The following is a 14,570-nucleotide window of genomic DNA, read 5'->3' on the forward strand; positions in this document are numbered from 1 at the left end:
AAAATATGCTCCCCATTGTCTTGCAATGTACATGGGGCAAGTAGTACAATCGGGTGATTCTGTAGCGCGATCATCGTTTGATAGAGGTCTGCAGATCAAATGCGCTACCAAACACATAAGGAGGAAGTAATTTATGACAGGGTAGTTAGTTATACATTGTTCAGCTAATGTATGCTCCCTAGTCAGTCTAGTAAACGCATAACAAATAGTTATTGCTGGACAGCGCCCTCTACCGGTTGATTTGACGACAAACCAGAAGACACGTGAGATAATAGTGACGTATTCGGAGAGCGACGGAGTCGCTGTAAAAATAGAGCAGAGAGAGCGTGACTTTTTATCATCCAAAATGGTAAAATCTGGAAAGCTCAAGTCGGGGGTCGCAAACAAACTGAAACGATGGAAGAAAGGACACAGCAGTGATTCGAATCCAGAAACAAATCGTTATCGACAGGCCGCTAAAAGTCGCTTTTTCAGCCGACCGAGTGGTAAGCCGTGCTTGTTCTACCTCCCTGATCACACGTGGGTCGGTGGGCCAGGCAGTCACTGCAAATTAACTAACTAAAATGAACATTGATCTGATCAACCCGTGTTTGTACTGACGATGTATGTTTCTGTAGTTCAAGTCATTGAATAACTATACAAAGTTGTCAAATTAAGTTGTAAGATTGTTCAATCTTTTATCCTAGGCTAGTCCATTTTTCTTAATTGTTGTAGCTATCGATGCATGCATTGACATTAACGTTATGTGTTGAGTAGTATTTGTCTGCACATTCATTGGTGAATTATTAGTTGATGGTTTGTGTGTGTGTGTGTGTGTGTATTTTTGTATTACATTACTTGTACTACTACATCTGCTTATATCTATGTCCTGTATAATATTTGTGGCCATAATTCAAATAATACAAATCATTGTTTGTGTGTGGAATGCAGATCTAATGCTCCAATTTCTGTACCCAGGAACTCCTTTTCATTATCTGTGTGGATAATTATCTAATTTAAACGGTATGTCTTCCCACAGAAAAGAGTGATCTCACAGTCGACGCTCTTAAGCTCCACAATGACCTGCAAGTCGGACCCCTGGATGTTAGTGACCGAAGAGGAGCCCGCATGGAGGAAGACGACGATCTGGCCTTCACTGAGAAGACCTCCGGCACTTTCCTCAGTGGTCTGTCTGACTGCTCCAACCTCACCTTCAGTAAGGTCCAGCGGTACTGGGAGTCCAACTCCGCCCCTCACAAAGAGGTAAATAAGGATTTTGAATAATCAGTTTGTTTTTGTTACATACACAATCACACTCTTATCATTTGCTATGATACTTTGACACGTTCTAACTGGTGTTAACGAGGTTTTAGGTCGGATACCTGCTAGGTTTTTGCTTTAAATTCCGATGCCGTGAAGAGGCGTAGATGTTTGACGTTGTGCAGTGAGTCCTTCATTGGTGCTGCCTGGTTTGTACAACAGATCTGTGCTGTGCTGGCTGCTGTCACTGAGGTGATCCGTTCTCAAGGAGGGAAAGAGACGGAGACCGAATACTTTGCTGCACTGGTGAGTACTTCTTCCGGGCTTGAAGACTGTTGAGACTAAAACACTAATATATTCAATCATATTTGTATTTATTTGGGGGAATTGAAGCCAGTCGTTTTTTGGATGGGTGTTGAGCACCCTAACCTGCCCTGGTCCTGTGCCCTGTAGATGACCACACTGGAGGCTGTGGACGCCCCAGAGTCCCTGGCCGCCGTTGCCTACCTCCTCTGCCTGGTCATGAAACGGTCAGCCCTCGGTCGACCCTCGCTCCCACCGCTGTCCTCAGAATATCCAATGAGCTTCACTGGATTACAGAATCCCAGAGTTTGACGTGTGTGTGTTGTTATCGGGTCCCCAGGGTCCCTACTCCAGTGCTGGTCTCCAAGTATTCCGACACGTCCAAGGCCCTGATGGACGTCATGTCCCAGCAGGCCAGCTGTGAGACCGGCTCCGCCCTCCGTTGGGTGAGCTGCCCTCGTCTTCCCGCCCGAGCCTCTGTTGGGTTGATGTATTCACTCTGCAGTAGCCCCGCCTCCTGCCCCCTGAGCTGGACGCCCCTGACGACGTTGTCCCCGTTGTGATGCAGGTGCTGTCGTGCCTGGCCACCCTGTTGAAGAAGCAGGACGTGTCCGTGTGGAACTACCCCTCCACCCTGCAGACGTACCACGGCCTCCTCAGCTTCACCGTCCACAAGAAGCCCAAGGTCTGACGCTCTGCCGCACAGCAGTGCTCAGCCCAACTCGTATTGTTCAATCAGTTAGACCGATCTCTGCCCGTCTAGGTTTACAACCTCAAGGCTCACTACACCTAATGCAATATAAAGACTGAAGACCGGGAGAGAGGGGAATCGTGACGCCCTCGTCATTCCCCTGCCCTTGATTCCTCTCCTCCAGGTCCGCAAGGCGGCGCAGCACGGAGTGTGCTCCATCCTCAGAGGGAGCGAGTTCCTGTTTAAAGACAACGCCCCGTCCCATCATCCCGCGGCCATGGCAACGGCCAAGTTCTGCATCAAAGAAATGGAACAGGCTGGGGGTAAGGAGAAGAAACAAAAAAGTCACACATTTGTCGTACAAATCTGCACACTCTTCTTCTCTCGCTATTCGTTTACGTGACTTGAGAAGGACCAACCACCTCATGCTTTGCCGTGTGTTTTTTCTTCTCAGGCAGCAAGGAGGACACCACCACACTGCACGTGCTGGGGGTCCTGAAGGAGCTGCTGCCCTCCTTCCCCCAGGGGGCGGTCAAGACCTGCTGTGAGACGCTGCTGCGCGTGATGACGCTCGGACACGTGGTGAGAGCACGTTAAAACCTGTAGACGGCTTCCTCCATAGATGGATTCATTCAGAAGCTGCTTCTTCATTATGACCCTATCTGACTCCAGATAGGGGCGGAGTCTGACTCCAGATAGGGGCGGAGTCTGACTCCAGATAGGGGCGGAGTCTGACTCCAGATAGGGGCGGAGTCTGACTCCAGATAGGGGCGGAGTCTGACTCCAGATAGGGGCGGAGCTCACTGCTCAAGGAGCCTCATTCACTGTAAGCCTCTTTGGATACAAGCGTCTGGTCAAACCGAATGGTGTGTGTGTGTTTAGCTGGTGACGGCCAGCGCCATGCAGGCCTTCCACAAGCTGTTCAACGGGAAGCCAAACCCCAGCACCATGTCAGCGGAGCTCAACGCCCAGATCATCACGGTGAGCCCCAGCAACACCGCACCGCACCACCCACGGGGGGAGGAGGGAGGGTCTAAACTGTGTTTGAATGCCCCCCCCAGGCCCTGTACGACTACCTGCCCAGCGAGAACGACCTGCAGCCGCTGCTGGCCTGGCTCGCTGTCATGGAGAAGGCCCACGTCCACCTGGCAGGGTAACGCACATCCCCTCCTCATGGTCCCCTGGGGATCGACCCTTATGGATTGGTTTTACCTTTCATCAGCCTTAGCTGACGTCCGATACGGGCTGCCGATATTCTTGAGCCGATATTTGGAGCCGGTACTGCTTTTGCTCCCTCAATTTACATCATAAAAATGACAATGGTTATAAAATGTTACAAGTGTCAATTAAAAAAGGAACATTTATTGAACTGTCTGTAAATCATGCCGGGCAAGAAAAATAAAATAAAGTATCGGTCGATCACTAGCTTACACTGAGACGTAGTTCTGTTGTTATGACCGTTCACTGACGAGTCTTTGTTCTGTCTCAGCCTGCAGAGTTCTCTGAACACGGGGCACCTCCCCCGCCTGTTCACAGCGGCCATGACCTGCCTCCTGTCCCCCCACACGCCCGTGGTGTCCGCGGCAACCAACACGCTCAAGGTAAACAAACCGTGTGTGTGTGTGTGTGTGTGTGTGTCAAAATAACTGAAATGTTTCCAAGTAATTTACAAATTAAATCAACCGACTTGAGATCAATCCTTGTTTTTGAGGCCTTGATTCTATGTAGGTTATCTGTGTTCTCAGTGTTATGCTCATCCTACTTTGTACCTTCTAGCTGCTCCATGTACTGATGGCTGTTGTAATTGTAATAATGGTGTGTGTGTGTGCGCAGACCCTCCTGACGGAGTGTGTGGGTCCTCACATGGAGGAGATCGGCACGGTGACCGCCAGCGCCTCCTCCGGGAACGCCTCCTACGTCTGCAGGATGTTCCGGTGAGTTCCGGGGCTACGACCGCTTCAGCCTCATGCTGCTGCTCACTGTCGCGGTCGGTCCTGAATCATGACGCCAACTAACCCGCTCTCCCCCCGCGGTCCTCCTCTTCCTCCTCCTGCTCTTCCTCCCCTCCTCTTCCTCCTCCTCCTCCTGCAGCATCGTGGAGGAGGGCCTGTCCTACCGCTACCACGCCTCCTGGCCGTTCGTCCTGCAGGCCCTCGGCTCCTTCTACCGCGTGGCGGGGAGGCGGGCGCACCCCGTCATGATGAAGGTACGCTGGACACCAACCGCTCGACTATTGAAGAAATCATAATCACTATTCCATCAATGTTGAAATCGCCATTTTTCAAACCATTATTTATTGAGTTTGAAAACATGATGCATTTATTAAGCATTTCTCTCCAATGAAACACTTTGTGGACTGACGAGCTGCGTGGAAGGCGTGGCGTGGGAGACTGACTCCTGTTCTGCCCCCCCCCCCCCCCCAGTCCCTACAGTCCCTGGCGGCGCTGCGGCCCACCCCCCACTTCCCCTTCACCGGGGAGCTGGACCTGGCCGTGGGGGGCGCGGTGGAGAGCATGGGCCCCGAGGTGGTCCTGTGCGCCGTGCCGCTGAACATCACGGGCTACAAGTACGTCCCCTTGGTCCCGGCGGGGGTCCCACCACACCCTCCCCGCGTTGTTCCTACTGGGCGTGAGCGTAGGGCCGTTGGTTGACCGTGCTGCGTGCGTTCTGGTCCTCAGTGACGACCTGGACTTCCCCCAGAGCTGGCTGGTGCCGATCCTCCGAGACCACACGAAGAACACCCAGCTGGCGTTCTTCAGCTCCTACTTCCTGCCGCTGGCCGCCACGCTCCACCAGAGAGGTAAGCCCGGCCGTGACGAAGAGCGGGGGCCCCGGGTGGGTTTGATCTACCCACCGGCCGTCGCCTCACCCATGGGTTGTGTGTGTCCGCAGCTGAGCAGCTGCTGCAGGCCGGAGAGAAGCTGGAGGCCAAAGTCTACAACACGCTACAGATGCAGGTAGCCACGCGCGCCTCTCCCCACGAGAGCGGCCCTCAGGGCCGACGCGTTGAGCGAGGTGTTGAGACAGCGTGCTCTGACCCCCGCTCCCTCTCTCTGCTCTGACCTCCCCCCCTCTCTCTCTCTCTCTCTCTGTGCTCTGACCCCCCCCCCCCCCCCCCTCCCAGATATGGACTATGCTCCCTGGCTTCTGCACGGGCGCCACAGACATCCAGACCTCCTTCAAGAGCCTGGCCCGGGCGCTGGGCTCGGCCATCAACGAGCGGCCCGACCTGCGGCTCACCATCTGCCAGGCGCTCAGAGTCACCATCACCAAGAGCTGCTCCACGGGTAAGGGCCCCGCGGCGGGGGTAAGGGCCCCGCGGGGGTAAGGGCCGCACCACGGGGGTAAGGGCCCCACCGCGGGGGTAAGGGCCCCACCGCGGGGGTAAGGGCCCCACCGCGGGGGTAAGGGCCCCACCGCGGGGGTAAGGGCCCCACCGCGGGGGTAAGGGCCCCACCGCGGGGGTAAGGGCACCACCGCGGGGGTAAGGGCCCCACCGCGGGGGTAAGGGCCCCACCGCGGGGGGTAAGGGCCCCACCGCGGGGGGTAAGGGCCCCGCCGCGGGGGGTAAGGGCCCCGCCGCGGGGGGTAAGGGCCCCGCCGCGGGGGGTAAGGGCCCCGCCGCGGGGGGTAAGGGCCCCGCCGCGGGGGGTAAGGGCCCCGCCGCGGGGGGTAAGGGCCCCGCCGCGGGGGGTAAGGGCCCCGCCGCGGGGGGTAAGGGCCCCGCCGCGGGGGGTAAGGGCCCCGCCGCGGGGGGTAAGGGCCCCGCCGCGGGGGGTAAGGGCCCCGCCGCGGGGGGTAAGGGCCCCGCCGCGGGGGGTAAGGGCCCCGCCGCGGGGGGTAAGGGCCCCGCCGCGGAGGGGGGGGGTAAGGGCCCGGGGCTCATCTGGCTGAGCAGGGGTGGGTTCCCACGGGACGCTGAAGCAGATCAGGTGTCCTGTTGTTCCACTCTCAACTGGTCTCCTTCAGGGTGTACTGGTGTCCTTCAGAGTGTACTGGTCTCCTTCAGGGTGTACTGGTCTCCTTCAGAGTGTACTGGTCTCCTTCAGGGTATACTGGTCTCCTTCAGAGTGTACTGGTGTCCTTCAGGGTATACTGGTCTCCTTCAGAGTGTACTGGTCTCCTTCAGGGTATACTGGTCTCCTTCAGGGTATACTGGTCTCCTTCAGAGTGTACTGGTCTCCTTCAGGGTATACTGGTCTCATGTGCTGTCCTCCCCTCTGCCTGTAGAAGCGGACCGGGCCGAGGTGAGTCGCTTCGCCAAGAACTTCCTGCCCATCCTGTTCAACGTGTACAGCCAGCAGCCCGCCGCCGGAGAGCCCACCTACTACCGCATGGCCGTCCTGGACACCATCAAGGTGTACCTCACCATCACCGACCTGGCCATGATCTGCACCTTCCTGCAGAAGGCCACGGAGAGACTGGGCAACAAGGAGAACGAGTTCACCCGGTAGGCCCAGGCTGAGGCCACTCGTTACTGTGATGGCGTTTTGTTTTGTGTTGATAAAGATACGTGGTTGTAGCCTGCAGCTCACGTAGACGACTCACCATCTCTCCCTGTCCCCCTGCCCAGGCTGTCGGTCATGGATCTAGTGGTTGCCATGGCGCCCTGTGTGGACGAGGGCACCATGACCAAGACCTACGAGCTGATCAAGCCCTACCTGGAGGTACGGACGATGGATCTTTATAGTTTACTTCCTACTCGGTTATAAGAGTGTGAAGTGACTCCCAGTGAATTTCATGTCATTAAGAGAGAGAGAGTGTGTGTGTGTGTGTGTGTGTGTGTGTGTGTGTGTGTGTGTGTGTGTGTGTGTGTGTGTGTGTGTGTGTGTGTGTGTGTGTGTGTGTGTGTGTGTGTGTGTGTGTGTGTGTGTGTGTGTGTGTGTGTGTGTGTCAGACGAAGGAGGCAGGCATGCAGAAGAAGGCGTACCGTGTGCTGGAGGAGCTGTGTGGCGGCGATCGACCCGAGTGCCAGGCCTTCATCACGGCCAACATGGAGACGCTCAAACAAGTGCTGCTGGACACCCTGAAGAACGCCTCGTCGCCCGCCAAACGGGTACGACCCCAACGCCGCCGTCACCGCCAGCTAGGTCCTCACACAGGACACGCACGTCAGGCTTCCCCGAAGGACTTAGGCGCCCGCCTGAGTTGCACAGGCCTGCCGCCTTAACTACACCGTCCCAAAAATAAAAACCTTTTATTTAATTTTTTTATCGTGAATATTACACAAAAGTATCAAATAATCCAGAAACTTAATTTACTCTCTTTGTATAGATCAACAGCCTGCATGAGAATAAGCATAAATGGTCCACCTGTGAAAGAGTGCACCCCCTCACCACCTAACTTGCTGGTTAAGTTAGGTGGTTAAGCTGGTTTCCTGTCTAACTCTCGTCTCGCTGTTCTGTTTGTCTTCCAGCCGAGGCTCAAGGTTCTGCTGCACATCGTGAAGCGTCTGGAGGACGAGCACCGGGACTTCATCATCGTTCTGCTGCCAGAGGTACAGCCGGACAACCCGATGTCGACCGCACACACTGCCGCACACGATGCCTGGTCGACCGCACACACCCACGCACATGGTGCTGGAAGGGGGTCTTACTCCGGCTCTGTTTGTCCGTCAGGTCATCATCTGCACCAAGGAGACGTCCGTGGGCGCTCGTAAGAACGCCTACACCCTGCTGGTGGAGATCGGGAAGGCGTTTGTGCGCTTCTGTGACAGTCCAAAGGGTGAGAAGCATGTCTGTAATTACTCACATAACGTTCAAGGAAATGATTTCTCCTTTTGGGGTCAGCCTGGGATATGAGGGTTTGTCCAGTCGTTTGAAGGCGTCCTGAAGTGTTGATTCCTCTCAACCCCAGTCGCGCTGGAGCAGTACCTGGCTCTGGTGTACGCCGGCCTCCTGGGCTCCGTCACCATGATCACCTGCACCGTGCTGGCCTTGACCCGCCTGGTGTTCGAGTACAAAGGTAATCCATATTACAGCGCTAATAATCAACTATAGACGTTGAGTATTAGAACTGTGAATGTAAACTTTACAGACCGTTGGCCGTTCACGTTGCTCTGTGACTCACGGTACGTTTCCTTGCGCCCAGACTCCATCGCCACGACGACCATGGAAGAGCTGCTGCACAACGTGTGCCTGCTGCTGTCCTCCAGCACCCGAGAGATCGTCAAAGCCGCCCTGGGCTTCATCAAAGTGCTCCTCTTCGTCATGGACCCCAAGACCCTGGCGTCCCACGTCTCGGTCATCGTACGTTGAAGCCGTCCCCGCGCTCTGACCCGCGCTCAGGTTCCGTGTTTCTATTGGTGCCCGGTACCGGGTCCCCCCTGTTCAACACTCCCTCTGTTACCCCCCGGTCAGATGGACGGCATCGGCAACCTGAAGGACGACATGAAGAGGCACTTCCGCACCAAGCTGAAGAACATCTTCACCAAGCTCACCAGGAAGTTTGGGTGAGTGTCCATCGATAACAAACATACACTTAACTTCTATTTATTTAGCAGAAAATTACAATGCCAGGCGAATACTTGTCGTTTTATATTCAGTCATTGTACACACACTTTCATGGTCTACTTGTTACTTCTCAATAAAAGGAACATAGGGGATGAGTTTAATGGTTACCGAAAGAGGTTTGACTGAACGCTCACTGAGGTTTGGCTGAACGCTGTCCACGGAGGTTTGGCTGAACGCTGTGTGTTGAGGTTTGGCTGAACGCTGTGTGTTGAGGTTTGGCTGAACGCTGTGTGTTGAGGTTTGGCTGAACGCTGTGTGTTGAGGTTTGACTGAGCGCTGTCCACGGAGGTTTGACTGAGCGCTGTGTGTTGGCCTCAGGTTCGAGCTGGTGAAGAGCATGCTGCCCGTCGAGCATCACAAGGTCCTGATCAACATCCGCAAGTCGGAGGCCCGCACCAAGAGACGCAAGGAGGCGGAGGAGGAGCCCGAGGACTCTGACAGCGAGGCCGACGCCCCCAAACCCCAGTCCCAGAAGTAAACCACACGTTTATCCACACCCTTATGCTGCATTACTGACATGAATCTCTCCCTAGATCCACCTTACAGGCACGTCGTGTACTGCACTACCGTTTATATTCACTCACCGTGTACACATTTCATCTTTCCGTTCACATGACTCGTGTCATGAGCTATGTACCTAGACATATTGGTCGTTCATTATTTCACTTTTATTCCATAGTATATACATTTATGTCCCTCCTGACCTGTCCTGTCCCCGCAGCATCGAGGACATCCTGGCGGACTCGGACAGCGATATGTCGGACGACGAAGGCGGGAAGGGCGGCAAGGGCCAGAAGAAGGCGGGCAAGCAGACGCAGAAGGGCCGGGCGTGGCTGAAGGAGGGCGAGGAGGACGAGCCGCTCAACTTCCTGGACCCCACCGTGTCCCAGAGGGTTCTGGGTAAAGGACGCGCGCACGCCAGAGCATCCGCCGCACGGTCGGCTCCAAACCGACCTGTCCGGCTGAGACCTTCTGTCCCTTGTTCTCCACAGCGACCAACCCCAAGAAGAAGAGCCGGGCCAAGGAGCTGCACGGCTTCAAGCTGACCACGGACGGACGGCTCATCATCAAGGACGGCGACGACGAAGAGGATGACGTGAAGAAAGGTAGGCGTGGGGAGGAAGCATCGGGCGCAGCTTCCCACTTCGCTGCCCGATGCGCGCGGTTTATGAAGCGTTCAAAATGAAGCGAAATCTAGTGTTTAAAGGTAGTGCTGATGAGTCCTCGACCACACCTGGCCCCGCCTCACCTGGCCCCGCCTCACCTGGCCCCGCCTCACCTGGCCCCGCCTCACCTGGCCCCGCCTCACCTGGCCCCGCCTCACCTGGCCCCGCCATCCACTAGCTGCTACGCTAGCCACTAGCTGCTGCGCTAGCCAGTAGCTGCTACGCTATCCACTAGCTGCTACGCTAGCCACTAGCTGCTACGCTATCCACTAGCTGCTACGCTATCCACTAGCTGCTACGCTAGCCACTAGCTGCTACGCTAGCCACTAGCTGCTACGCTATCCACTAGCTGCTACGCTATCCACTAGCTGCTACGCTATCCACTAGCTGCTACACTAGCCACTAGCTGCTACACTAGCCACTAGCTGCTACGCTATCCACTAGCTGCTACGTTATCCACTAGCTGCTACGCTATCCACTTGCTGCTACGCTATCCACTAGCTGCTACGCTAGCCACTAGCTGCTACACTAGCCACTAGCTGCTACGCTATCCACTAGCTGCTAGACTAGCCACTAGCTGCTACGCTATCCACTAGCTGCTACGGTATCCACTAGCTGCTACGCTAGCCACTAGCCACTCCACCATCGTACCCTTCATGGCCTTCACACACTTCATCTTCTGACCGTCCCCTCTCTCCACAGACGCAGAGGACGACCTGAAGGACATCCTGGAGGAGGCGGGCGTGAGGACAGTAAGTGATCATCCCGCCCCCCAGCGGGGGGTTCGGCGCTGACTTCCTGCTGCCCTTGCGGGGGCTTCCCGTGTGACCGCTGCTAACGACCGTATCTTCTGTTTCTCGCAGAAAAAGACGCAGAAGAGGAAGTACGACGAGGACGACCTCGACGAGGACATGGAGACGGACGCCAAGTCCAAATACAAAGGTACGAGTTCATCTAATTAATGGACGACTTTATTCATTCAGAAATTAGGTTATTGAAGCAAGATTATTTGACATATGAATGCACGAACGGTTTAGCCTTTTCAGAAGCAAACTGCGCATTCAAGATCCCATTGGTGTTAAATATGTGGTCAAAAACAGGGATACATTTAGGTAGATTAGTAGTCTGGTTTATCAATAATATACTCAGGGTGTTCAACTGCTAACCGTTGTCTTCTCAGCCGGAGGTTCTGGCATCCACAGACCACTAGGGGGCGGCAGAGACTCAGGAGCGGAATACAAGTCCAAGGTGAGACACACACCACAGCCACACCACAGCCCCGCCCAGTGGGACTGGGACAAAGCACTGCATTGTCCCCTTTTGGACAAGGCGACCCCTGACCCTTTTGTCGTTTGGCCTTGTTTTTATTTAGAAGGGGAAGGGGGATGTGAAGAAGACCGGGAAGGTGGACCCCTATGCCTACATCCCACTGAGGAAAGCCACGCTCAACCGCAGGTACGGAGCCGATTAGATTACAGCCTTTCCCTGACGCAGCCGTTGAGTGACTCCCCAGTGAGGTAACTCACCCGTGAGGTAACTCACCCGTGTCTTCTCCTTGTGTGGAATAGGAAAAAGGCCAAGTTGCAAGGCCAGTTCAAGGGCATGGTGCGGGGTGTCCAGAAGGGGGCGCAGTCTGGGAAGAAGATGAAGAGGAACATCAACAAGAAGAGAACCTGAAACCCAGAAGAAGCTTATGGACTTTTTATGCATCGTGTGTGAGGAATTTACACCGACGCACGCGGACACACGCACACCGAACGAGCGGCCTCTCAATGGATGTGTTTTATGCTGTCATGTTTACAGCAGGTATTGGTGGTTTAAAGTTACGTTGTCTTCAGTTCTACCAATGGACTGTTGGACATGTTGTCTACATGCAGGACTATGGTTGGGTAACGTCGATCCGAAAAGGATTTTTTTTTGAATTTATAAGAATCGACATTATGGATAGAAAATGGTGATATTGAAAATCTGGCTTGTCATAACAAGCTGCTAATAGATGTGTTATCATTTCTGATAGCTAGAGAAGGCATCTCGGCATCTGTTCATCATTAGTGTTATTTATGCATCCCTCTGCACAGTAAATGGATAAGTGTGGAGATATGCCTTCATGTCAGTGCCCGATGCGACCTCTAGATGGTGCTGTAGACCAATAGTTGAACCGTGTTTGAGTGTGCGCTACAGGGTAAGCTATCTAAAACAGTTCTGCATTTGTACTGGGAAAATGTATAACATTTTTGTTGCTCTGTTCAATATTTTCCCAACATCTGAATTATACACCCTGTTTAAAATCAAATACTAAGCCTATCTTTTTCGGGGTTTTGCAAAACATATTGCCATTGCAGTAAATACCAGCTACTTGGTCATGGATAACTAAACGTTACAAAGTCTTTGTCAGCAAGTAATCCTTAAATTTAGAATTGACTGGTTTTATATAATCCTAATAATTTAATTTAGCAATGAACTCTGACATTGGCAAAATATTAGAGTTAAAGTCATCGATGAACTACTGTCAAAAACATGCTATAATGAGGTTTTGGTACCATAAGTTATTTCAAAGTAGGCAATCGGATTCAGAATTATTACATTTTAGAAGAACTATCCCCGTTAGAAATCCTGGAAAGTAAAACCAAAGAGCCTGTGAGTCATCAGCGACCAGAGTTGGTTCAGTAGAATCAAGGAATGCTGAATAAGAGATGGACCAGAATCATTGAGTTGGACCTGAACAACCAGTTTTTCATTTCTAGTCATTAATAGATTGATCTCAAATGCTTCTTTCTGAATAACCTTCCATAAAACACTATTTTAACCTTCTTGAGGAATCAATTTAAGTGTTATTAGCGTGATTAGTCAGTCTGATTTTTTGGGTTGATTCATTTCTTTCCATTCAGGCTTTTGGCCAAGTTGGACATACTCCAAACTGAGAGTCTGAAAACACAAAATTTCTTGCATATTCCTTGACTGAATCCATATATTTCAAGATTTTATTGGTTTTGCAGTCTACTTGAAATAATCACTTTCGCAATATAAAATACATTTTTAATTAAAGACAAAAATGCGTGTTAATACAGAAACGATGCGTCATCATTTCAGTCATTAGTAAATGCAATTAAGGAGAGCTAGTATGCAGTATCTCACTTTAGGAGACAGACGGCCGTAAAGTGATGGAATGATAGAATCCTCCTGTCTTACCTATTGGACCTCAGAACTTTATACAACCCCCATTGACTAGAGCAGGTGCATACAAGGGCCTGTATAGAAATAAATAGGTACAACTGCCCTGCAGTTACAAGATGCATTTATATTCACTTACAAAAAAAACAAAAACAAATAGTTTCTTTGAACAAAGCTGTTTGAAAAACACATTTTCCTAGTTTGAGTGGTTGATTCTCTTTGCTTTTTGATTAAGTGGTCGATGTACTCATGCTGTACACCCCCTGTAAAGGCTTATCAAAAACCTTAAAGATTGATTTACATTTGCTACTTACTCTTACAGCCCCAGCTGTATCATCCCTCACAAACAAATACTTTTCTAAAACCAAAATTACATTCCAACGGCATCAACTCCTAACTGATAGCAGACACTGCTATCAAACATGCACTTCCACCTCTTAATGCCCTCCTCCGTCACTTCTGTATATGTGTGTATGACATGTAACCATCGATTGGCCGCATTAGTCAGCGACTATGAAACCTCGTATAAACAACCTGTCTTTTTTTTTGGTATTTTAATATTTCTACAGGTTGCAGTTCTACTATGAGCTCCTCAACGAGAGCCCCCGTCTCCCCCAGAGAACGCCTCTCTCTCTCTCTCTCTCTCCGAGCGGGAGACTCCGCTGAGGGTGGGGTGTTTATGAGCGCATACGAGCGCGGGGACAAAGCTCCGTGTGCATAATACCCTCCCTCTCTCTGCCCCCCCCACGCATTACAGAATCAGAGTCTGGGTGGGGGTCGCGAAGGGGGCGGGCCCGGGGCCCCCGGGGGCAGGCGGGCGGGGGGGGGGGCCGGGGGCAGCCGGCATCATGGGCGGGGGGGCCCTGGAGGGGGGCGTGGCCCTGGGGGGGGGCGTGGCCCTGGGGGGGGGGCGTGGTGCGCGGGCCCCTGGTGGGCGGTTTGGCGCGGGGCACCGACGACGAGACCAGGGGCTGCTGCTCAGGAGGGGGAGGGGGGGGGGAGTGGGCGTGGAGAGGAGGGGGAGGGGCCTGGGGGGGGGGGAGGAGCCGGAGCAGCGCCTGGTGAGGGGGGGAGGTTCCGGACCGGGATAGACTCCTCCCCTTGCACCCGGTGGAAGCGAATGCAGCGGCCCTGAGAGAGAGAGAGAGAGAGAGAGAGAGAGAGAGAGAGGGAGGGAGAGATGGGGAGAGAGAGAGAGAGAGAGGGAGGGAGAGAGACATCTTCAATACACACAGGTGTATCAAACTATCCGATAACCCTTTACAGCATTAACTAACATCGGGTATTGTAGCCATAAGCATTATTATATAGCATTAGCGTAGTGATCAAGGCTAGGGTTGGTGTGCTAGGGTTAAACCTAACCCTATTAAATAATGTATAAATTAATACCTTAGGCATGAACACCATTAGTACATTATTACTTGACCATGTTGATTGTTAGGTAATACTCATTGCTGCATTAACTGAAGTAGTCATGTGAATTATACT

The 14,570-nt window shown here is 53.0% G+C and overlaps 2 protein-coding genes across 2 annotated transcripts in view; one reads left to right on the top strand and one right to left on the bottom strand.

Annotated features, from left to right (window-relative positions):
- The first annotated feature begins 121 nt into the window (after positions 1 to 121).
- Positions 122 to 12,204, top strand: rrp12 (ribosomal RNA processing 12 homolog). Its single transcript, XM_060074087.1, has 33 exons — positions 122 to 485; positions 1,019 to 1,242; positions 1,462 to 1,545; positions 1,693 to 1,769; positions 1,883 to 1,988; positions 2,111 to 2,227; positions 2,418 to 2,556; positions 2,688 to 2,815; positions 3,116 to 3,214; positions 3,295 to 3,386; positions 3,723 to 3,834; positions 4,067 to 4,167; positions 4,325 to 4,439; positions 4,657 to 4,799; positions 4,912 to 5,033; positions 5,126 to 5,190; positions 5,358 to 5,520; positions 6,464 to 6,683; positions 6,807 to 6,900; positions 7,131 to 7,289; positions 7,650 to 7,730; positions 7,852 to 7,957; positions 8,090 to 8,197; positions 8,324 to 8,481; positions 8,593 to 8,684; positions 9,064 to 9,219; positions 9,467 to 9,645; positions 9,738 to 9,851; positions 10,614 to 10,663; positions 10,775 to 10,853; positions 11,092 to 11,159; positions 11,284 to 11,366; positions 11,480 to 12,204. The coding sequence occupies exons 1-33, from the start codon at positions 347 to 349 to the stop codon at positions 11,586 to 11,588; spliced, it is 3,882 nt and encodes a 1,293-aa protein (XP_059930070.1). The 5' UTR covers positions 122 to 346; the 3' UTR covers positions 11,589 to 12,204.
- A 666-nt stretch (positions 12,205 to 12,870) lies between these two features.
- The window catches only part of antxr1d (ANTXR cell adhesion molecule 1d), a gene marked incomplete at its 5' end in the record, with an annotated part of 18,513 nt that continues 16,813 nt past the window's right edge, over positions 12,871 to 14,570 (bottom strand). The window contains 2 exon segments of the mRNA XM_060073805.1: positions 12,871 to 14,161; positions 14,163 to 14,213. Of these exon segments, the coding sequence (XP_059929788.1) occupies positions 13,760 to 14,161; positions 14,163 to 14,213 (453 nt within the window).

This window comes from Gadus macrocephalus, chromosome 15 (genome assembly GCF_031168955.1).
Source record: "Gadus macrocephalus chromosome 15, ASM3116895v1".
Taxonomy (NCBI): Eukaryota; Metazoa; Chordata; class Actinopteri; order Gadiformes; family Gadidae; genus Gadus; species Gadus macrocephalus.